The 23111-nt window shown below is 65.0% G+C and overlaps 1 protein-coding gene and 1 long non-coding RNA gene across 6 annotated transcripts in view; one reads left to right on the top strand and one right to left on the bottom strand.

The window, feature by feature from the left end:
• SPNS2 (SPNS lysolipid transporter 2, sphingosine-1-phosphate) overlaps positions 1-23111 on the bottom strand; it is a 26147-nt gene that overhangs the window by 2092 nt on the left and 944 nt on the right. For 3 of the 4 annotated variants that reach the window (XR_011995860.1, XM_072729970.1, XM_072729971.1), the window contains exons 2-10: positions 13000-13065; positions 6035-6171; positions 3637-3788; positions 3428-3494; positions 2181-2323; positions 1916-2068; positions 1642-1831; positions 1253-1318; positions 27-125 (exon numbers count right to left, since the gene is read on the bottom strand). Coding sequence is in view for 3 of the 4 variants with exons in the window: in XM_072729970.1 (XP_072586071.1) it covers positions 27-125; positions 1253-1318; positions 1642-1831; positions 1916-2068; positions 2181-2323; positions 3428-3494; positions 3637-3788; positions 6035-6171; positions 13000-13065 (1073 nt within the window). In the remaining variant the exon portion in view is untranslated. Of the gene's footprint in view, positions 1-26; positions 126-1252; positions 1319-1641; positions 1832-1915; positions 2069-2180; positions 2324-3427; positions 3495-3636; positions 3789-6034; positions 6172-6306; positions 6482-12999; positions 13066-23111 lie in introns of those variants that run through there. The other variant, XM_072729969.1, reaches the window with a different exon arrangement.
• LOC112924764 (uncharacterized) overlaps positions 22560-23111 on the top strand; it is a 13528-nt gene continuing 12976 nt past the window's right edge. The window contains exon 1 of one of the 2 annotated variants that reach the window (XR_003235956.2): positions 22560-22746. This is a non-coding gene — a long non-coding RNA (uncharacterized lncRNA). The remainder of the gene's footprint in view (positions 22747-23111) is intronic. The other variant, XR_011995862.1, reaches the window with a different exon arrangement.

Here is a 23111-nt window from a genome sequence, read left to right as displayed (position 1 = left end):
TCCCCACCTGGCTCACCCGTACTCACAAAGCCGATGAGGTAGGGGCTCCCCGCGTCCCCCAGCAGGTGAGAGGTGAAGCTCTGCAGGGCGACGGCCGTGGCCCTTCGCGTGGGGATGACCACGTACTGTGTGCAAGAGGCAGGAGGTCACAGGGCACAGCCCCAGCCTCGCCCTGGGGTCAGCTCGCCCCTGCAGCCCCTGTACCCGGACTCCCCAGCGCCGGGGTGGGGTGTGGGGTGGGGAGCCCATCTGCGGTCTTGGGAACCCAAGGCCCTGCACGCAGGTAACACCTGGGTGACGGCGCTGGCACTGGGACCCCCGACCCGAGGATCATGCTGGTTCCCCTCTGCGAGAGCCCTGGGAGACAGAGGCTGGCCTGCAGGGGACAGCCTCCCTCCCTCCCCACCGGCCAGGAGCGCCCCAGAGTGCCCCGTGGGCCCTCCACCCCCACCCCACAGGGCTGGGGGCAGGGCAGCACGATCTGCCGGGATTGTGTGCTCCTGTTTCCAGCCACGGTTGGTCACATGGCTGTGATACTTCCTAAAATGGGACACGATTTCCCTGAGACCAGCAGCTGGGGTTGCCCCTGGAGGACATGACCTCACTGTGTCCTTCCCTCTGCCAAGGGCTGTGCAGCCCCTTCTTCCTGCCCCTACACCCCTTCTTCCTGCCACGGGCCTGCCCCCTCACCTACACACCTCCTCCATGTGCAGGAAGCTCAGGTGGGGCAGGCGGGACTCCTGGAGAAGGAGCCCCGGCAAGGCCCCAACTCCAGGCCCACTCTAACCTGGCGTGTCCCAAGCCCAAGTGACAAGCCCACCCGGGGGCGCCCACACTCCCCACCCCTCCTGCCCCAACGGGGAGGGTCCCCAAGCCCTCCCACCCCGAAACACTGCTGGCTGCCAGTCATCAGGACCATGACCCCCCCCCATCCTTCCACGACTAAGATGGCTCTTTGTCCCCGGCTGGCCCCACCACAGGCTTGCAGGCAGGTGCACCCAGCACAGCGAGCTCGGGGGAGGAGCTGACAGGAGGCAACCCCCACCACCACCCCCACCCCCAAGGCCAGCCTGGCACCACCAGCCTCCCAGCCAAGCTGAGCCTACAGACATCCCACTCCTACCCCACACTATGCCCAGGCCTCTTGGCTGCAGGCCCCACAGTCTGGTCTCCCATAGCCTGGTCCCACACAGCCTGGTCCCACACGACCTGTGAGACCTGGTTGAGTACACAGACCCCCTGGCTTCCTCACCATGAGGATGTCTGCCGTGATGGCCCAATTAGAAAACAGCAGTGTCTCCCCAACAAAGATGCAGATCTGCCCAGGAGAGAGTGGAGCATCCAGTCAGGGACCTCACGAGGCTGCCGGCAGGGAGCCCCTCACCTGCCACCACCTCCCGGAGCCTGCACTCCTGGCACGCAGGTGCAAAGGGATTGCAGACGGACAGGCGGATGGAGAAGCCTGGACAGAGCAAGGGTGGGCAGGGGAGGGGCCTCCCCATGGGATGTCAGACTGTACTTCCTAGGTCAGAGGCCAAACCCGCCCCCCCCACCCCACCCCACCCCCCCGCCATGGGTGCGCCCTCCCTGCTCACAGGTGCACCCTCCCCCTCACAGGCACACCCCCCTCCCTGTACTCACGTAGGCGCCCACGATGCTACTCTTGGCAGCCACGAAAATGAGGCAGATGAAGATGGCAGAGCCCAGCATGCCCACGGCACACACCAGCGGGTCAGCCCGCTGAGTCCGCAGGCGGCACCAGCGCGTGGCTCCTGCCCCCGTGACCACGCCCAGGAAGCCAGTAAAGCAGGTGATGGCTCCGAAGATGAGGCTGTGTGGGGACGGGGCACCGGCATGGGTGGGGGCTGGGCTCCCACAGACGCCCCTCGCCACCCCCGCCCTTGCCGGGCCCCACCTGTCCCTGGCCCCGCACGGCGGGCTGCTGCAGGTCTCCGCCGACTTCTGCACGACCTGCGCGCGGTGCAGGTACAGGGGGATCCACATGCCCAGGGCCCCTGTGGCGAAGGACACGGCCGACGTGGCCAAGGAGGAGAAGACGTAGCTGCGGCTGGGGAGACACGGGGGCAGGGACGCTGAGCCGGGGACCACCTGCAGGAGCCCCCACCCCGCCCCAGGCTCAGGGTCCCCAGCCCCCCGGGGTCTTTCCTAGTGACACTCACTTGCGGATCAGGGCCTTCATGTCACGGAGCCACGAGGTGCGCACTTTCAGCTGCCCCCCCAGCTGGTCTGCAGGGCCCCTCCTCGTGGCTGGGACCAGGATGAGGATGAGCGTTCCTGTGATCATGCCCACGATGGGGGACACCTGGGGGCAGGGGTGCAGCTGGGAGCCCAGGGCCCACGGCTCCATCTCACCATGGGGTCCTGGGAGCTCCCCACCAACTATCAGGGGCAGGGGGTGCAGGGGGAGCAAGGGCAGGATGGAAGGGGTGGACGAAGTCTGAGGAAGGGTCAGAATGCTTGGTGAATTAATGATGGAAAATCAGAAAAATGGATGATGGATGGAGAGAGAGAAAGACAAGCAAAGGGATGTACTCCGGGGGCATGATGAGGACAGGGAGCCAGAGACCAGTCCTGCCCACCCGCACCCGTGGGGCTGTGATGGTGGGGGCTAGGGGCTAGGCCTACGGGTCTGGGGTGGCCTGGGGGCCTAGGAGAAGGGCTAGGGGGGCCTGGGGGGCTGAGGGAGAGGCTGGGGGCTCTGGGAGGGCCCAGAGTGCTGGGGGAGGCCCTGGGGGGTTTGGGGGGGACCTGAGTCCTAGGGGGGTCTGGTGGCCTAGGGGAAGGGCTGGGGGGCTTTGGGAGGGCCTGAGTGCTAGGGGAGGGCCTGGGTCCTGGGGGGCTGGGGTTAGGCCCTGGGGGGCTGAGGGAGGCCCCAGGGATCTGGCAGACATGAAGCTCCCACTGGTGATGGGGGGTGGGGTTATCGCTAGGGAAGGGCCCAGGCGCTTTTCCCCGTGCGCAGCCCAAAGCCAGGAATAGAACCTCCTGACACCCCCCCCACCCCGCGACAGAGCAGGGAGGTCGGTCCCCACCCCTGCGAGCCCATGGAGGGAGTTCCTCTCCACACCCCCCCATCAAGAAATTCCACGGAGGCTGCTTCCTTCCTGCTTTTGAGGAAAAAACACTTTGTCTTCAGCTTCCGCTCGTCCGCGAGACTGGGGATCTCTGCTTCCTCTGATTGCGGCATCCTGGGGCCTTGGCAGACCGGCCTGACCCCCTACCCCAGGACAGGAAGGGGCCCCAGACCCCGGGACCCCCACACAAGGGCCGGAGCAGACGCAGGGCCTCCTGACACGTGGGAGGTGTCCCCCAACTGATGGCCGCTGGACACCTGGGCCCCCCCGACGCCCCTGGGACACACATGTGGGGGTCCGCCCCCGAGGTGGATGGCCTGGGGGGTCCTTACCCGCAGGGCCCAGTGCCAATCTCCGGCTGCCTGCTTGACGCTGGAGCCTGTGATGTAGCCCAGGCCGCTGCAGAAGACACGGGGTCAGGCACGGGTGACAGAGCTCTTGGGGGGGGCCCACCATGGCTCCAAGGCCAGCCACCACATGCTCGAGCGCCAACCTCAGGTGAGGTGGGGGGGATGTCTGCAGGGACCTCACCCGACCTCACCTGCCCAGCGGGATGGCAAAGTAAAACACAGAAAGCATGAGCGTGCGCGTGTTCTTGGTGAAGAGGTCGCCGATGATGGTGGGCGCGATGGTGGAGTAGCTGGCCTCGCCGATGCCCACCAGCCCCCGCGACAGCACCAGCAGCCAGAAGTGCTGTGGGAGGGTGGAGCTCGTGGGCCTCGCTCTGGCCCCCGCGGGCCAGGGGTGGCGGTGGTCCTGGCTGGACTTCCCGACCCCGCAGTGTGTCCAAGGGGAAGCCCCCCGCCCTGGGCTCGGCGCCCCCGCCCCACCACATCAAGCGGCCGAGGCCGGCTGAGTGGGAAGGGCGGGCCGTGCCAGCTGCAGGGTCGACCCCCTGCTGCCTGAGGCCTGAGAACCCAGCCTGGTCATCTTTCCTGGCCCCACCCTGACCACCCATCCGGCCAATGTCGCCCACACGTGGCCCTCCCCCGGGTCTCTGTCTGCCCATCTCCGGCCTGGCCGCCCCCCACCCGTGCCAGACCTGCCCTCCATCCCCTCTCTGGGGTCCGCTGCCCACACACGGCCTTTGCCTGCTTGGCTGTTGGGCTGTCCATGTGTCTTGATTCCCGTTGGCTGTCTGCGGATCGTGGGTACTCGTCCTCCCGACACCCGCGACCAGCGCCGTGGGTCCCCCCACCCCCAATGTGCAGGGAGCTCAGACATGGTTCTTTGTGTGGCTTTAATCCCATGCTGTCCCACCAGGTGAACTTCCCTGGCAGCCCTGGGTCACCGCCCTGCCCAGGACAGCCCGCTGCCCCCCACAACAAAGGCGCTGTTCCCTCACACGCAGCCCGCTCCTCTCCAGGGCGCGCAGTCCTCTGTCCCTGTCCGGGCCACCTCCCCAAACCCGCCGCGCCAGGTGTTCTCCTGCACACACACACACGGACGCTGTGCACACTTTCCAAACACAGACATGCAGGGCACCCATCGGCGCCCCCTCGCTCCCAGCCTCGGTCACGGTCTGGGGCCCAGTGGGCCAGTCCGTGCACACATCCTTCAGGCTCTCAGGGCCCCATCCCACGGCGCCCACACCCCATCTGACCAGGGTGTCCCGGCCCCCCCATTAGGTCATCATGTGTGCCGCCCCATGTGCCTGGGCCGCCATGTGTCTGTTGGGGTCGCAGGGGGACCCGTGGGGTCCTGCAGCACCCGCCCGACAGACACAGACCTGTGATGCTGGGCACCTGCAGTCTGAGGCACAGCCCAGTGGGATGTGAGCGGGGACCTCACTGCCGCCACCGCCACATGTGGCATCTCCCAAGGATGGCGGGACAGCGCTGGGTCCTCCCAGAGGGTCTGCACCTGCTGCCTGGGCTCTGCACTGATCTACTGTGTCCGCGTGTCTAGATGTCGCTTTGTCCCCGGCTCTCCCTGTCTGGAGCCCTTGGACAGCCAGGCTGCTCTCCCGTCTGTGTCCGTGTCCCCTGGAATCGCCTCTGCCCCAGGAGCAAGACCCACTCTCCACAGCATTCGAGGCTTTCCATCACCTGCCGGCCTTCCCGGCTCAAATGCCACCTCCTCCCAGAAGCCTTCCCTGACCCCACAGATTTCAGGACCCTACTGTGTGTTCAGTGAGGACCCATGGCTCAGTGCCCCTCCCAGAGGCTGGGAGCATTGGGGGCTCCCATCCCTTCTTCCCGCACCCAGCTTGGGTGCCGCCGAGGACAGGGCAGCGTCTCCTCCTCCCTCTGTGTCCGGGCACAGCAGCCACCACCTGCCTGTGCTTCCTCTGCTTGAATGCTGCTACGGACGAGGAACTCACTACCCCCCAGAGCAACATCTCTCCCTTGTGGACAAAAGAATGGAAATCGTGATGTGTGGGACACCACCTGGCCCTGGCAGCTCAGCCATCTGTCACCACAAAGCTCCTGGCTGACCAGGGTTCCAGACGTCCTATAGACGGAGAAACAGAGGCCCTGGGATCCTGAGGCTGAACAGACCACAGAGTCGGAACCTTCAGGGTCAGACCGTGGCGGCCGAGTGATAAACGCCTTCCTTACACCAAGGCCTCGGGCACTGGCCAGACCCTCAGAGGGTTGCTGGATGAGGAACAGACTGTGGGTGGCACAGAGAGGGGCAGTGACACCCCCCCACACACACACAAGGGCCGCACAGCACAGTGACGCAGAGCTGGGACCAGCACCCGCCATCCAGCTCCTGATGGTATGGGGTCTCTTAGACGCAGCTCGGCCAGCAGGGGGCCCTCCCGTTCACAGGGCCAGGACCCCACGCCCCACTGCCCTGGGCAGACACCATCTGGGGCTCAAGCGAACAGGCCCAGAACCCCAGTCTGCAGGACAACTGGTCAATGGGGGTGGCCAGCCCAGCAGGGACAGGGACAGACACTGTGGCAGGGGGTGCAGGGGCACAGGCCTCACCTGCTGGGGGATGAAGGAGCTGGAGAAGGTGACAGCCGACCAGAAGAAGATGCCGCAGCTGAGGATCACCTTCCTGTTGAAGCGGTCACCCAGGTAGCCAAAGATGGGGGCAGCCACCATAAAGCTGCAGATGAACACTGTGCGGGAGAGGAGAGCGTGACGGGGGGCAGGTATCCGTGGGCGCCAGGGGCCCCACCGTCCAGCCTGAGGCCTGGGGACCCCAATATCCAGCCCCAGGAGCCCCCAGCCCCACAGCAATCAGGAGACAAGACCTGCTCCCTCAGGTCCTACAGGAAGCCGAAGTCTGTGGGGCTGTGACCCTGTCTGATTCCAAGCGTGAGTCCCCTGCCACCTCATCCACCTGGGGAAGGGGCTTCAGAGAAGGGAAAGCGGCCTCCCCAGGGCCACACAGCAAATCAGGGCCCCTCTGGCCTGGAGCCCCTGTCCCCCCGTCCCCCCCATCCCCCTATCCCCCCCGACACCAGCAGACACGGTCTTTGTCCACTCATCCATCCGCACCACAAAACAGAAACCCCTGCCCTCCTGGGAAGGACAACCGCGATAAAGTAGAGACCGTGGTACATCAGACAGTGAGGAGCACTGAGGAGGGTAACGGGGTGGAAACAGGAGACAGGAAATGTGTGTCTGATGCAAAGCAGACCTGAGGATTCCAGGTACAAGGGTCAGAAAGGGTGACGTTTCAGCAGAGACCTGGAGGAGATGAGACAAATCGTGCAAATGTGGCAAGAACGGCAAGTGCCAAGGCCCTGGGGCAGGAGTACAGTCTACATATTTGAAAACCAGCAAAGAGGCCAGAGTGGCTGGTGAGGAAGGACAGAGGGGGACGGGACGGAGGGGGGCAGGTTGGATAGGCAGCACCTCACAGCACGCCGTGGTGGCTGTGGGTCCCGTGGCTGGGAAGGAAAACAGTGGGACATTGGGCAGGGCCCTGGCACGACCTGGTTTCCTTCTAGAACAAGAGCACCAGCGCCATGGGAGATCACTGCCAGTGGTGAGTGGGGCCCTGGGGGTCAGGGGGCAGGCAGCTCCCTGCCCTTCCCCCATCCCCCGTAAGGCCACCGCACAGCTGATGGGCAGATGGCCCAGGTGGCCAGGGGTTCGGGCGGTGACCTCAGGGCTCCATCAGACAGAGTGCAGACCCAGTGCATAGGGTGCGGGCGGGGGGGGGGGGGGGCAGGGGGGATGGGGAGGAAGAGGGGCGGGGCAGAGGGAGGGAGGGAGGGGCAAGAGGGTGGCAAGGAGAGACGGCAGGGTGTGGGTGCGTGCTGTCAGCGGGCACCGGGGCAGAGCTGGCATGACCCTGCACAGGGCCCTCCCGCCCACCGGCCAACCTCAGCCTCCCTGCCTGGAGCCGGGTCACGGGCTGCGTCCTGCGGACGCAGGTGTGCACCACGCAGAGGTGAGGTGGGGATGCGCGCACATGGCCCACCCGGGCGGTGGTGCAAGGTGTGTACCGAGATGCCGACGCCGACGTGACATGGTCCTCACCTCGAGGCTCGCGCGACCTTCCTGGACGCCGCTCAGTGGCTGCGTGTGTGATGTAAGCACAGAAATAGCGCAAGGAGGGGGCGCCCGGCGGACAGTGACAACTGACCCGCGCCCAGGTCAAGCCTGCGGACCCCACAGATGGCACTTCCAGCTGGGCCACCGCCCAGCCCCCCCAGCACCCCCCCCCTGGCCCAGATTGGAGTGGATGTGGCCACCAAGGGCCCACGGTGTGAGTGAGGAGAAAGCTGTCTTCCCTCCGTGCCTGTGACTGCAGGCCACCCTGGGGGAAGGAGGCAGAGAGGCTTCCTGGAGGCGGTGATGTCAGCGCTGGCGTTGAAGGGTGTGTAGGAGTTTACCGGGATGATGCTACTTAAACCCGGGACTGAGAATCACATCTACACAGGCAAGGGGGCCCCCGATGGTTAGGGAGGCACAGTGCTTACGGTCACCAAGGACACTAACCGTCAGGTCCCAGCACACACCCTGGATGTAAGTGGGGGTCACCTCCCTGCTGTGCACTACCCTCTTCCTCCCAGAGAGAAACACAGAGGCCACAAGGACAGAGGTCACACGGCTGCGAGGGGCAGGGGCTGGCCAGGCCAGCTTACACCCCAATCTAACCTGGGGTCCTAGCACTTGATCCCCCTACAGACTGCAGGGCGGGGACAGGGGCGCCCGGCTGACAGGACCACTCAGGGCACGCTGGGGACAGCAGGGAGGTGGGCCGGGACTGTGGATGGGACAGCATGTCCACGCTCCCCCCCAGGACGGGCCAAGGGAACAGCTGGCTCTACCCAGCGTAGGCCACTCTGGGGTGTCCCCAGCACCGCTTGCTGCAGAGGCACCTGGATGGCAAGTAGGGGTGCAGGTGCAGCCTGTCCCCACCGCCCACCTGAGCATCCAGCAACCTCACCATGACATCCCACAGAGAGCTGGGCACCACAGAGAGTGGTGGAAATCTCCCCACGGCCCTCCTGACCCGGACACCTGGGGCCTTCCCCCTGGGGGATGGGATGTCCAGGGCCTGGACAGACAGCAATCGGTCCATCTTCACAGCCCCCTCCCCTCCGCTCATGGTGGACGGCAGAGGGAGAACCCGCCCGGGCCCTGGGGAGGCACAGCCTGACAGGGACGCTGTCCCTGGCGGGGATGCACCCCATAGCTGGCCAGCAGGCCACGGTGCTGGGAAGGAAGAGGCCAGGCTGCAGGCTTCCTCGACCTCAGGATGGGCGGCCTTCCCAGCCACTCCCGCACGAGGACATCCCGTGGTCCTGGAGCATAGGGAAGCCCTTGTTAGGGCATGTGGCTGAGCCCATAGGACAAGGACAATGGGTGGGGTGGGCAGGGGGATGACCTTGGGAACCCCTGGGGGAGTGGGGGGTGGGGGCCGCAGGCCAAGCGCAGCCTGGGAGGGGCTGCCCCAACTCTGGGCCCAGGACCACCCCATGGAGGGTGCTGCACCTGCTGACCCTGCCTGCCGGGCTGCACTTGACCCTGCAAGCCCCAGAAGGTGGTCCTGGGGCTGAAGCCGCTGAGGTCTGAGCTGGGGGTCCCGGCCTTCCCCTCCCACCACCCTTGAGCTCAGGTCCAGCCCCCACCTTAGCCTCAGCTGAACCGGGGCTAGTGGACCTGTCATTTGGGGAGACTTGCCGTCCTCTGTCACCTGTGGGCAGGGAGGGTCACTGGGGCTGGCCGTGCCCACAGGGCATGGACGATGGGGGACCCAGCACTGCCCTGTGTCCACAGCTGGGCATCCATGGTGCTCAGACGTCCCGCAGGAACACAGGGAACCACCCGTTCCCGCCCCCGCTCAAGACCAAAGTGCCAGGCAGTCCTGCAGGCCTCACAGGGTCGGGTTCTGGGCGTCCCTGGGACAGGAGGGCTGGGCCGGACACATGGGGACGGAGCGAGGCCAGGACGCTGCCGTCTGGTTTCAGTCTGAGCTGGCTCTTCCTCTGTCCCCATCCCCGCCCTGGATCGGCCTCGTGACGGCGCCAACCACAGCCCTGCGCTGTCCCCCTGCCCTCACCCGCCACCACCCGTGGCCCCACACGGGGCATCCCCACGCGTGCCTCTTGAGGGGCCCACCTGCTCCAGAGCCTTCTCTGGCCCCCAGACCCTGAAGTGGACGCGTGTGCAGCACATGCGGCATGTACTGCCTGCCGCTCACCTCCCCACCCACTGTGTCCCCCAGGGTCTTCTGATTTGCTAATTTTCTCTCCGACTGGGTCTGAGTGTCATGCGTCAGCACACACGTTTCACTGCGAGTGCGGGGTTCAGGTGTGTTTAGGGAGCTCCCCGTGCTCTTGGCGCCGGGCCACTCTCGGGGGGTGCGCTCTCTCTGTGGAAGCCGTGCACACGGTGGCGAAGCCCCCAGGGCGGACTCACAGGTACCTGCTCAGGGACAGCTTCTCTGCGTTCCCCGTAGGTCGGCATCCTCCCCAGGGGCTCTGCTCACAGTGGGGTAGCAGCACGTCCCACACGGGCCCCGGGGTCATCGAACCTCAGGGAGCAGCTCCAGACCTGCCTCCACCAGGCCCTATGTGTGGAAGGGCCCAGAAACCCTCCACACTCTGCACAGACCCCGCACCAGAGCCGGGATGGACAACAAAAAAGCTGCCACTGGCCTGCGGTGCAGCTGGACACAGAGAGCGGGCCCTGGGTTCTGGGAGGAAACTGAGTCACCCAGGCGAAGCCAGAGGCCAAGGCTGCACCGGGCCGACCCTCAGCGCGGAAACCCCAGAGCCCCGGCGCCTGGCGGTGAGGGCCACGTTTGAGCCGACCGAGTGGCAGCTCTGGAGTGGCATGGCACTGTTCTCTCTCCTTTTTATGTATACTTAAAATTTTTCATCGTAAAATGTTTATAGTAAAAATACTGTAACCAATGCCCGTGATGGAGAGTGGTCCCCAGGTGCCCCACACCGCTTGGCTCTGACACCAGCTCCCCATCCTGCTTCTCGGTTCGGTTCTCCAAACCGGCACCTGGGAATCCCCCACCTTGGCTTTCCAGCTCAGCTACATGGGCGACGTCTCCCTGGCACATTTTACCCGCTGGGGGCAGGGGAAAGAGGGCTCCCCACGTCCACTCCCACAGACGGCCGGACGTCCCTACCCTGAGCAGGTTCTAACCCACCCTTCAGAGCCCCGCACAAACGTCTGCCCCTCGGGGAAGCCTTCTCCACCTGCGGCCAACAGAGACTGGCACCGTGTCCCTGGGTCCCTACGCGGGGGGCCTGGGCAGGGCCTGGGCGTGTGTTCCGCCTCTACTGAGTGAGGGAATCATGGGAACATGGGGTGGGGCCCAGCCCTGGGCTCTGTGGCGGCTCCCGCTGGCTGTGGGGTACAGCCAGCTCCTGGTTTCCCAAAATCTCGAGTGCCCAGCACGGTGACTCCACCACGGGCATGGGCAGAGGCCGGGCCCTGCATCTGCGGGGACTTGGGGCCCAGCTTGGAGCTGGCAGTGTCAGCAAGGGGATGGCCAAAGGCAGGCCCTCCCCCAGTTGGCGCACAAGATTGGGTCCCAGGAGAGCAATGGGGGCAGGTCTGGGCCTGACCCTCACCCTCTGCCACCCCCACCCTGTCTCTGGGTGCAACTCCCCCCCCATACACACAGACACCCGGCTCTCCACCCGGCCCTTTGATCTGGGCAAACCACAGCACCTGGCTGGCGCCCTCCACCTGGCTCCCACCTTATCAGGGGCTTGGGGAAGAGACAGGTGCCTGGGGCCCCAGCCAATTAGGTGATTGCCTCATTGGCCACTGAGTCACATCCAGGTCTAGCTTGCCCAGAGTTTTGGCTCCAGCAGCCAAAGGGGTGAGGACTCTCAGCCCAGCAATGCCCAGGGTGGGTGCTAGAGGAAGGCCACAGGGGAGGCATCTCTGAGAGACTGAGGCACCAGGTACTGGGACACTGGTTGGAGGCCTCCTGTATCACCTCCCCAAGCCAGGAGGATGGTCCCCAGAGGCCCAATCCCAGGCCCCAAGTCACTGTTTCTGTCTTGAGCTCTGTCCCCTTGTCTGGGGAGTAAAGCTGCGCACAGAGAGTCTAGGAGGAAGGACCAGACCCAACGATGCCACTGGGTGTTGTGTCCACCTCTGGCCAGGTCGCCAGGGGTCGGGGGGCGGCCAAGGCTTCTGTCTCTCAGCCAGGAAGGTGGCCGGGGACGCAAGTGCAGCAGCAGGACCATCCATGGAGGCTCACTGGCCCTGACCTCCCGGGGTGGGTGGTGCAGGAACCTGGGCAGATCTGGCCCCCTGCCTGTTGTCAGCAAGGCCAGGAGTAGGTGAGACTCAGTGCATCCCCGCCCCCGCCCCCGATTCAGGGGGCACAGAGTGGGGGTGCTGGGAGGCTGGGCTCTGTCCTGCCCTCCCCTGCCACCCCTCACCCCATGGTCCAGCTGTGAGGGCAGTTCCTGTGTGCTCCGAGCCCAGGAGGCTGGAGGCGCCTGTCCTGGGTGGGGTGACGTGGGCAGAGGCAGGGATGGGCCACCCTGGGGGCTGGACCACAAGCCTCACCCCTGCCCCAGCTCACCCTGTCTCTGAGCCCCAGAGACCTTGTCTGGGAAAGCAGCCCAGGCTGCAGGCCTGACCAAGGGGTGAGCTCAGAGGCCGAGGAGGCTGGTGGCTGGCACTGTGCTCCCTGGAATGCCACCCAGACAGGTCAGGCAGGTTCCTGGACAGAGCAGTCCCCTTCCACCCCTCCCTCTGGGGAGAGCTCGGCAGGGGAAGGGGCTCACTCTCTGGAATGCAGACCACGCACTTCCTCCCACACATCTGACCAGGCCTCGAGGCCTCATGACCCAGTGGACGCCGGGGCGAGAAGGAATTGGTGCCAAGGGAACTGGGCCCTCAGCCACAGAGCGAGTTGGGGGCTGTGGGGCGGATCAGCCTGGGGTGGGGAGCACAAGGAGAAATGGGCCCAGGTCAGGGCCGACAGGCTGGGACCCCTGCTCACACCTGCCATACGGCCCCAGCTCAGGGGGCTCAGGACCCCAGGCCTAGCCTACCCCCTACCTCCTCGGCCCCTGCTCTAGGTTCGGAATGGCTGTGGGGCTGAACAAGGGGGTTTCCTGCCCTGACATCTCCGAGAGGATTCCCAGCCTGATGGCGATGGGAGGAACAGTGTGGGGGGGTTGCTATGGAGATGGGGTCACCGAGGCGCTGCCAACACCACCCTGTGCACCCCAAGCACTCCCCCCGCCAGTCTTGGGGTAGAGCCTAGACCCACAGGCAGGGTCAGCTCTGGGGCCTGGACTTCTGGCCAGCCTCCCGCGTGCCCCCCACCCCCCAAGGCTGTTACTGGGCAGCTCGAGGGGACGTGGCGGCCTGGGGAGGCCGCATCCTTGAGGACCCACAGCACAAGGTCATGAGGTCGGACACAAAGCACACGTTCTTCCCAGTGGGTCAGGTCCAGGGGCACTCAGCAGGCGTGGAGGGGCCTGGGTGGGGAGCCTCACCTGACTGCAGCAAACCAGCACCTCGATCCTTGACCCCAAAGTGCTGCTGGATGTCCAGAAGGACGCCTGGGAGGAAAGACAGAGGCTGCTTACGTGGGTGCCTGCCCAGCCGCCCCCACCCACCTGCCTCGGAGACCCCAGCCCCAGCCCAGCCTCCTTCCAGCGGCAGGCCCCCTGGCCTGGCTGACAGAGCACCACCCGCCCAGTGTGCCTGGGCCACCTGCTACCCTGACCCAGCCAGGCCTCCTGTGCCCACCCCAGAGTCCTGCCTGTCATTTGGCCACTGCAGGGGCCTGAGGTATAGTCACTTGGTCCCCTGTGGTCACTCAGTCCCCCATGGTCACTCAGTCCTCCCGTGGTCACTTGGTTCCCCGTGATCCCAGCCCACCCTGGGCCCTGCCCTCGGCGGTACCACAAGGCCCAGAGAGTGGACTGCAGCCCTGAGTCCTGCAAGGGAGCCTTCCAGCCCAGGAGGGGGCAGAGGGTCATAAGCAGTGCTACACCTACTCACCCCTGTGCATGCACAGGTACACGGGTGCCATGCTCACCAGCCAACCTGGGACACTGACCGGCTCGTGGAGGGACGGCCACCCCTGGAGGCCATGCCCGCCCCTCTCCCAGGTCCCTCAACTCTGCTGACCCGCTGGGACTTTGCGTGTGTGGGGGGTGGGGGCGGGACTCAGGGCGTGAGGGACACCTGAAGTCAGACCCCTGGGCCCTGCCTCTCCCAGAGCATGACCAGGGCTCCCAGCATGGCCCACAGGCACCAGGGCCCTACCTCCACCCACTCAAGGGTAGCAGGGCTCCCCGACCTCGACCACCAACCATGTGCCCCCAGAAGGGATGAGGAGGAAGGAGTGGTGGAGGGGGCTAGGCCCCAGAAGCCCCTGCACAGGGGACAGAGGGGGGACAGGACCTGCCTTCGCAGCCTGGAGCTCCTCATGATGGCGAGGTGACCCCAGGAGCCCGGCACTGTTACCCCCAGACACGCAAGGAAACTGAGGCACGACAGTCTGTGTCCACCCAGGTCACGCAGCAGGGAAGGGGGGAGCGGCCCCACCCAAGGCTCCCCAGGGCCTGACCCACCTCTGTGCAGCAGGATCCACGGAATTATCGTAATGAAGAGGCTGCTGAGGCCCGTTAACAAGTTAATAACTGGATGGCCATGGAGGGTGGGGGGCAGGGCCCCCACGGGGGACTGCATAGACTGCACCCTGGCCACCCTGGGGACCCCCCCCCGCACACACCGCCGGCCCCACAGCCCGAGGCCCCCACACCCCTCTGCTCACACCCCGGGGTCTCCTCCAACGGGGAGAGTGGCAGGTGACCCCACTTCTAGGACACCTCCTGCCCCCCACGCCATGCCCCCGACATCCGCCCAGGGGGCTGGGCTTCGTCCAGAGGCTCCTGCAAAACGCGAGTCAGGTGCCTCCTCCTTCAGGAAGCCCTCCCTGGCTTCTGCCCCTCCCATCACCCTCAATATGTCAGGGTCCCCCACGCTCCCCCCATCCACCGTCGGGGTCACGGTGGACACTGGCCACGGCAGGGGTCATGAGTTCTACAGGAATGACACGCGTGAGGCTCGGCGGATGGATTTCCATCCCCACCCCGATGTCTGCCCTGCGCAGCGGCCCAAGGTGACCCAGTGGACCAGGCCCAGCACCTAGATGAGGTCTCCCACCCCGCACACACCTGACCGTGTGGCCGCAGCCCAGGCCCTGCCCACAGGTGGATGGCTGAGTAGATGCTGCGTGCCCCCCATAGCAGGTGGAGCCACAGCAGATCGCGGTGGGTCATCTCCAGGACCCAAGGCAGAGGCTGTTGCCCGGCAGGTGTGGTTACAGAGGGGTGCAGCGGGGAGGGGGCAGGAGGGGGCAGGAGTGCTGCCCCCCCACCCTGGGTGCCTGTCCACATCTAACAGGGCCATGAGTCTGCAGTTACCATAGGCCAGCGTTGGGCAGCCCGGCAGGTCACAGTGGTCCCTGTGAACCCACTGCCTCCCTGGGGGGCACACCGTAGCCCTCACGGCACATGCTCCGCCCCATAGCCTTTGGTGACCGGTGCTCGTCTGTGCCTCCAGGAAACCTCCCCTGACCTCCTCAGACCCATTTTTCCCACATCCGGATAGATGTCCCAAGAACGGCTGAGCCAACCAGACCCCGAGGCAAAGGATGCTTGGGATGCACCTACCCCAGCACCCTGGGGGCCTGCGCCCACAGCCCGAGCTGCAGGATGTGCCTTCCCCAGACACTGGGGTCATTGGGCCGTTCTCCCTCCAACCAGCCAGGAAGGGGCTGGGGCTGCAGGCGGCTGTGACCCACTGGCCGCTGGCTTGGGAAGCATGTGTCACAGCCGCTCACGGCGTCTCGGGTTTTCCTCTGGGCTCCCGCCCGGCTCGGCCCACGTGCCCCTCCCTTCTTCCCACCGCAGCCTTATTTTTAGCCTCTTTCCTGGAGGCTGAGGTTTGGTGGGTCACAGGACGGGCCTCCCACCCAGAGTGGCCTCCCAGGCGTGCACACCGGCCATGGCGGCCGTCCCGCCCCTCCGACCCTCAGCTGCGTCCTGTTCCCTGGGCCAAGGAAACACTGTGGATGTGCTCACCAGCTGACCCCAGTTATACCCCTCCCCAGCCCCTCTTGTCCAAGGCCCATGGCCCCACTGTGTCCTGGGGATCCTGTGGCGCCCCTGGCTCAGCCTCATCTGCCCCCCGAACACCAGCCCTCAGGTGGGCTCTTTGCTCCCGCCCTCACCCCTCTCATCCTGACCTGTCCCCCCTGACCTCTCCTATCCTCACCCCTCCCATCTTTACCTGTCCCAATCTGACCTCTCCGTCTTCACCCCTCCCATCCCCACCTCTCCATCCTCACCCCTCCTGTCCTGACCTCTCCTCCCCATTGCTCCCCTCAAACCACCCCCCTGCAGCTTAGCCCTATAGATTTGCTACCCGCTCAGGGTCCTAGCCCCCTGACGGCTCTCACCACACCACTCAGGCCAGGGTGACCCCTCCCGAGGCCCCTCTGCAGCCTGACCTCTTGGACACCAATCTCCTGTGTCCCAGGCTGGGGCTCAGAGTCACCAGAGCCGGTGTCAGCAATGCACCCAACAACAATGCTCCCTGGATGAGCTTGCTGAGTGTGACCATGGCCATACCCCCAAACGAAGCCCAGATGTGCAGCTTGGAGGCCTCTATGCCCAACTCTGCACAACTGCCCATCTAGGCTGAGGCCCCAGGAGTAACAATGTTGTGGCCTGGCTGGTCCAAGGCCCCTGGGGCGGGCATGTCCCCACCTGCAGGCCCCCAAGTTCCTCCTCTGCGGCTCTTGGTGAAGAGGGGCCTGTAACCCGGAGAGCTGGCTGCTCACAACACTCCCGAGGCCCCCACTCCACCCCTGCTAGGCCCTCATGACCTCAGAGAAGCCACGTCCACCTGCTGATAGGGTACAGGCCTCACTAAGACCAAGGGGACACTCACACCGGCCTGGGGGCCCGGCCCAGCCTCAGATGTGACCTGAGGCTTCTCCCTGCCCCGTCAGCCGGGCAAAGCACCCCCCAAACACAGGTGTCATCACCCCATGCGCATCCTGCCTCCTTCAGAGCAGCATGGCCTCCAAAGCAAGACCATCTGGGCTCTGATCCTGGCTCCTCCACGTGCCCTGCTGGGTGACCTTGGGTAAGTGACTGGACCTCTCTGTGCTCATGTCCTCCTAGTCTGTGTCCTAACTTTAAGCCCTGCTTCCTGTGCTTGTGAGGTCTGAATGGGTTAATCTGCATAAAGTGCTTAGCAGGCAGGTAATCAATAACTGGCAGGTCCCACGGCCACAGCCAGGGCATTACGCATGCTCTTACCTCCCCGGGCTTTATGTCCACACCGTGGGGCTGCACCAACGGGGCCCAGGGATGACAGGGACAGGCCTGCCCGGCCGTGGTGCGTCTGGGTCTGAGGGACGGGGTCCTCCGCGAGGCCTCAGAGACTGCCTGCCCTGGAGGAGTCACCCCTGCCCCTCGCTCAGCCACAGCTCCCACCCTGGTAATTACAGGAGCCTGAGGGCCCGGCTCTGCTGACCGGGCTCTGGATGGCGAGGGCTAGCAGCCACAGCCCGGCCCCACTGGCACCGCCTCCCCACCTACGGGCACCGGCCATGGCCTGGGGATAAGCTGAGTGACCTCCAGGAACCCCGGGTCCCTCCTGGGCACCTCAGATTGACCTCTGGGAGCTGCCCAGGGTCCCCGCCTCTCAGTCAACAGTCATCAGACAAGCACCCATGTACACCCACCCCTGCTGCACCTGGCAGCAGGTCATGTCACCTGGCAGATCCAGATTGTTAAGGTTACAGAGGATGAGGGTGAGGCCCTGTATCTTCTTCTGAGGACCTAGACTCCCAGCTTGTACCCCAAAGAGCACCCCCTCCCTGCAGGTCGGAGAGAGGAGCACCCCCAGGCCCTCGGGCTCAGAGCCTCCTCCCTGCAAGTCTCTGTGCCCAGAGTGGGCGGGGATGGGCAGCCTGGCCTCTGCCCACGGCTCTAGTCTATCATTTGGGGCCGGCTTTCCTGGAACCAGACTCGGCCTCAGTAATTTGGGGGCTCTGGACAGACACTCCTTCCCCAACGCGCCCCCCAGGTCTCCCCCCCCCGCCCCTGGTCCTGCCCTGGCCTGGCTTGGGACTTCCCCTGGACCCCCAGGGCTACCGTTATCATGACCTGCAGACCTAGGATGAGTCCGGGGCACAGGGGAGTGATAAGACCTCAGAGCAGCAGGGCCTGACCCCTGGGTACACAGCCCTCTCCCCCTGAGCTGGCTTCCGCTCCTGCCCCCCTAGGGGCAGATGGACACTCGAGCCGACGTGAAGAGGCCTGTGTCCCCCCGCTCACCCAGCAAAGCCCTGGCCTGGCTGCTGGCACAGCGAGTGACCATGGAAGTCTGCCACTCCCAACATGGTGCTGGACAGTCTGCGAGGCCTGGGCAAGCTCCCTGCCCCCCGGGACCCCGTCTGTGGACCTTGCAGTGGAGGGACCCTGAGTCCACGTGGAGCTACCCATTCACGGGGTGCCCAGCCTCGCCTGGCCTCCAAGCTCTGGCAGACGCCTCCTCCCGCTGCCTGCCTCAGCCACCAGCTGCCAGGACAGGGCCAGGGCCAGGCCCAGTGCGAGGACACCAACTGGATGCTTCACACTGCCCCGCGGCATGGCCTGGCACCAGACCCACGGAGGACACCAGGCAGTAGCTGCAGCAGGCTGCTGACCCTATAGGGGCCATTCTGCCCAGTGTGGGGTGAAGGGACCCCCCCCTCAGGGCTCGGGCTGAGGGCTGGGCCGGTGGGCCCACGCGGACCATGTCTCCATCTCCCTCCCCCAGCCTGCTGTGTGCCCGGCCCCGGCAAGCGTCATCAGAACCTACCAGTGCCTCTTGGCCCTGAAGGTCGGGCAGGGTCAGGCAGGGCTGGGTCAAGCCAGCTGGGCCACTGAGCAGCTCAGCAAAGGTGATGCCTGGGCCAGTCCCCCACGCATCTGGGGGAGGATGGGACTAGGCCCACAGAGCAGGGGGAGGCTCCCTGGAGGGATGGCCAGGCGGCACCCACTGAGGACTGGCAGGGGACACTGTGGCTGGCCGCCTGGCCCAGCATCCTGAGGAAGGGGCTGCAGGCAGCACTGGAGCGCAGCAGACAGGGGTTCCTGACACTGCAGGCCACACACTCCCGGGGAGCAGGGTCCCGACCATGGCGAGGGAGGAACAAGACCATCAATTGTGCATTCAGGGCCCAGAGAGGTCAGGATCTGCCTCAGGTGACACAGCACAGTCTGGCACAGCCAGGAACAGGGCGGGCAGTGGGAAGCGCGCTCAGGGTCCGGTACGGCCCTCTCTGCCCCGCTCCCATCCCTCCTGCCCGTGGCCTTCAGGCCCCCACACCCAGGCAGAAACAAAGGCTGCTTCCTGCCGGGAATGAGGAATGATGGGAGCTCCTCCTCTCTGAGCTGCTGGGTCCAGGATGTAACTAACTGGCAGCCTCCCGCCCCTCACAGAAGGGTAAACTAAGGCACAAGCCACCCCTAAGGCCCTGGGTCCCAAACCAAGGTGGCACATTTCAAGGCCAGCAGCACGGCTGGGAAGTTCCTCAGGGGCGGCCGCTGGCCTTGCAGGCCGCCTGGCTGCTCACCTGGGCGCTGGCCGCCACACAGGCACTCTGGAATGTGGCCCTGGGACACCCGCCTGCCCAGAACTCAGGCATCGCTGACGTGGCCATGGCAGTGGCTGGGACAGGACCTCTAGCAGTGACCAGGCCAGCTGAGGGGCAGGGCTTTGTGGGGTAGGGGTGTATGACTACCCTCCCTGAGAAGACAGCCCCCAAGCTGGGAGCCTGACCTGCTTCCACCACAGGTGACCCCAGAACAGGCTTCTGCCTCCCCATCTGCCAGCTTGAACAGTCTCATCAGGCATACCTGACCCCAGGCCAGGAGGCCCCACACCAGCTCTGGGATGCAGGGGTGCCGGGAGGGGACCCTGTCCTGAGCTCCCCTCTGACACCAGACCAGGAGCCCCTGCCCCAGCTCAGGGGTGCAGGGATGCTGCGAGGGGACCCCATCCTGCCCAACCTGTGATCCCCGTGCTCTGCTCTCCCAGGCTTGTGTTAGTGAGCAGTTGCCATGGACACCGGTCTCACTTCTTTGGCAGGAAGGGCTCCCCCAGGGCAGGGCTGTGCCTCTCCTCACCTCCCCTCACCAGCCCCCACCTTGGCCAAGTCCAAGTGCCCCCTCCATCCGCCGCGGGCCGGATAAAAGGAAAAGAACACCAGCTCCCAGGAAGACATAGGTACCCCCGACCCAGGGAGGGGTCTCAGCCCTTGAGGGCCATTCCCCGCCTCTGCCAATGAGGCCTACGCCAGCCTCTCCTGCTGGGCCCGGCACCAGGAGCAGCACGATGCCACCTACACCCGCGGTTCTGCTTCCAGTTTACAGATATTACAGATGGAGGAGTGGGAGCTGGGGGCAGAGGCACCACTGGGGGCGAGTCCCCGAGACCCTGGCTGAGGTGCTCCCCCATCCTCCTGAGCTGGCAGCCTGGGCTGGGATCCAGGTGCTGCATGGGTGGCTGCCCAGTGGCGGTGGCCATGGGGGTGGGACCCCCGTGCCCCGGGGGAGCTCCAGCTGCCTCTGTGCAACTGAGCTGAAGTCCCTGCAGGTACTCGGGGGGAGCTCCTGCCCCAGCCAGAAGCAGGGGTCTGCGTGCCCACCTCAGTGGACAGACCAGGGCCCAGGTGGGGCGGGGCTCTGCTCTCCTCTGCTCCCTGCTGCCCCGGGAGCTTGAAGGGTGCCTGTGTCCTCATCCGCATAAGGCAATGGAGAGAAGCATCTAGATTGGTTTCTGGGCTGCTGCAATTTCATCCAATTGAAGACAGGCTGCGGGAGCCAGGCCCAGCCCTCCTCACCTGCTTCTGAGGCCTGCTGCCCTCAGGGGGTTCTCATGGGGAGGAGGGGAGGCCCTAATTAGCTGGGAATGCTGGGCAGGGGCAGAAGCTACCTCATTCCATCCTGGGAACTCCAGGTGCTGGCAGCGAAGGGAGGGGTTCTCAGAGGAACCTGCAAGTGCCTGGGAAGGGCCCCTGGCCAGGCCAGCCTATGCAGAGGTATGGAGGGGAAGGCGGCTGATACCAAACAGCTGTCCTGGGGTCTGCCCATCCCAGGCGCCTGCGAATACCCCCACGTCCTCTGCTACACCAGGAGGCGGAGAGGAGTAAGTGGTAACCCCAGAGGGTGCAAGTGACACTCCCAAGGTCACCAGCCAAGAAGTTGGAGAGCCTGACTCCAATGCCGGCATCCAGCACCAGGTCTGTGCTGTCTACTGCAGTGACCCCGTCACCGTGACTGTGGCTGCCGCTGCCCGAAATGTGGCTTGGCCCCCCGGAAGTGAGCTGTAACTGCAGAGCTTGCGCCGGGGTTCAGAAGTCCGAATGAAAGACAAGAGCAACACAGCCTGTCAACAGCCTTTATGTTTGATCACGTGTCGAGTTAGTTCAATATATTGGGTTGAGTGAGGTATATTAATTCATTTCACTTATTTCTTTTCACTTTTCCAATGCGGCCCCAGAAATATTTAAGTTACACATGTGGCCTGCATGATACTCCTTTTGGCCCCAGCTTGTCTACACCACAGAGAGAAAGGGATGGGGTGGATTTAAAGAAAGAGAATGAACTCCTCTTGATCTTGGATGAGGGAGCCAAGGCCACCCAGCAAGGGCCTCAGGGGCCAGGTGGGTAGCCACCCCGGGGTGGGGCTGCATCCCCCCCTCCTGAGTCCCTGCCCCTCCGGCCAGCAACAGGTGGACTCGGTCTGAGGATGACCACTCCCCTGCCCTCCCCGCCACCCTCCAAACACACCAAGCTGTAGTCGTTGTCATGGAGATGGTACATCTTCCTAAAAGCTGAACTTGGGTGCAGGGGCGTGGGGGCGTGGGGGAGCCTGCTACAAAAGAGAGGGAGAGAGAGCCAGGCTTATCCGGAGAGGAAATCTGCCTGTGGGGGAGGGGCGGGGCCTGGGCCTGGGCTTGGCCTCCCGGAGGGATGCACAGCCTGGCTGCTGTTTGCACAGGGCCTTCCGGGCCTTCCTCCCTGCCACCCCAACGCCCCTCCCAGCCACCACCTCCATCCCCACATGCCGATTTACTCGAAATCTCATATCTCATGCTCCCATGCGGACTCTGCGACCCAAGGAGGTCTGGGGGCAGATAAGCTCAGGCCTCCCAGAGCCCACCCCTCCCCTCAGTCCCCGGCAGAGTCAGTGTAATGGGGGGGAGGGATGCAGTCTGGGGCCAGTGTAAGTGCTACAACGCTAGGAGCGGCAGGAGCAGCACCGTTCATGTTCCGACTGAAAGGTGGGGGATCTGTTCCCAGCCCCAGGCTTGCTGGTGGCCCTCCTCTGCACGCCCCAGACCATCCTGGACACAGGCTGCATGGGGCCTCCATCTCATCTGTATACACAAGTCCATTTTGCACTGACCATTCATCCCCAGCATTCTTCCGACTTCTCCCCGTGTTAGGGTGACACCTTGGCTCCCAGGTCGTGGGCAGCATGGCGTGTGCAGGACACGGGCTGCTACCCTTGGGTGGTCCTGAGTGTTCCTGCTCAGCAGACCAGACACAGCCTCCTGGGCACAGCCCAGCTCAGACACTGCTGCCACTGGTACCCATTTCCAACTCCCGGCAGCAGACAGAACACAGAGCCAAGGGGTTTAGAAAGCGGGATGGTGTGGGGGTAGGGGGTGCTCCACTGGAGTTCTTCCCTTCTACTTGACACAAAATCCTGCTCAACAGAGGATGCTGAGACCAGGAGAAGGGAAGGGGACCCAGGTGGCACATGGCTAACCCAGGGTCCTCCTCCTCTCCCAGTAGCTACAAAGTTCTCTTTACAGACTGTCCAAAATTCCTTTTTTTTTTTTTTTTCAGTTGTTCCAGATTTTGCTAAGCTGTGGTTAGGCAGGTTCTGGGCCAGCGAGCTGTGTACAGTCTCTGCTCTCCATGGGAGCTCTCCCCACCCCCCCCCCACCCCGCCCCCTGCCAGCCTGGCCAGAGGGCTTTTCTCTCAAGGTTACACCTGGAGGGAGGCAGCTCAGTCCCCGGAAACGCCCCGCTCCCAGATCCCTGAAAACTGGGGGAGCGGGAGCGAGTCCCCGGAACCCCAGAACCTCAGTCCACTGCCTGGCAAACTGGGACGCAGACCCGAACGCAAGCTGAGACTGGCCCAAGGTCACACACCAGGTAAACGAGCGGCACATCTGGGACTAGAAACCAGCTAGTCTATCGACCCCTACCCCGTCCGCAGGGATGCCCGCATGGGACGAGACGGCCCCTTGGCAGCCCCACGGCCCGCGCCCTACCCCAGGCTCCAAGCGCCAGGGAGCAGGGGGAGGCGTCCTCAGGCCCCGAGCCAGGGCCAGCTGCAAACCGCATCCCGGGTCCCCAGGCGCCGCGGACCCGCCCCGCCCCTCCCTCCGCTCCCGCAGCCCCGAGCCTTTGTCAGCCACGCGCTCACACGGATCCGGCCGCCCGCGCGCACCCGGCTCCCCGCGCACACCCGCAAGGGGCGCGCGCACCCGCCGCTTGCACGCAGGGGAGAGCGGGCG

Source organism: Vulpes vulpes, chromosome 12 (genome assembly GCF_048418805.1).
Source record: "Vulpes vulpes isolate BD-2025 chromosome 12, VulVul3, whole genome shotgun sequence".
Taxonomy (NCBI): Eukaryota; Metazoa; Chordata; class Mammalia; order Carnivora; family Canidae; genus Vulpes; species Vulpes vulpes.
This window is presented reverse-complemented; position numbering and strand designations above follow the sequence as displayed.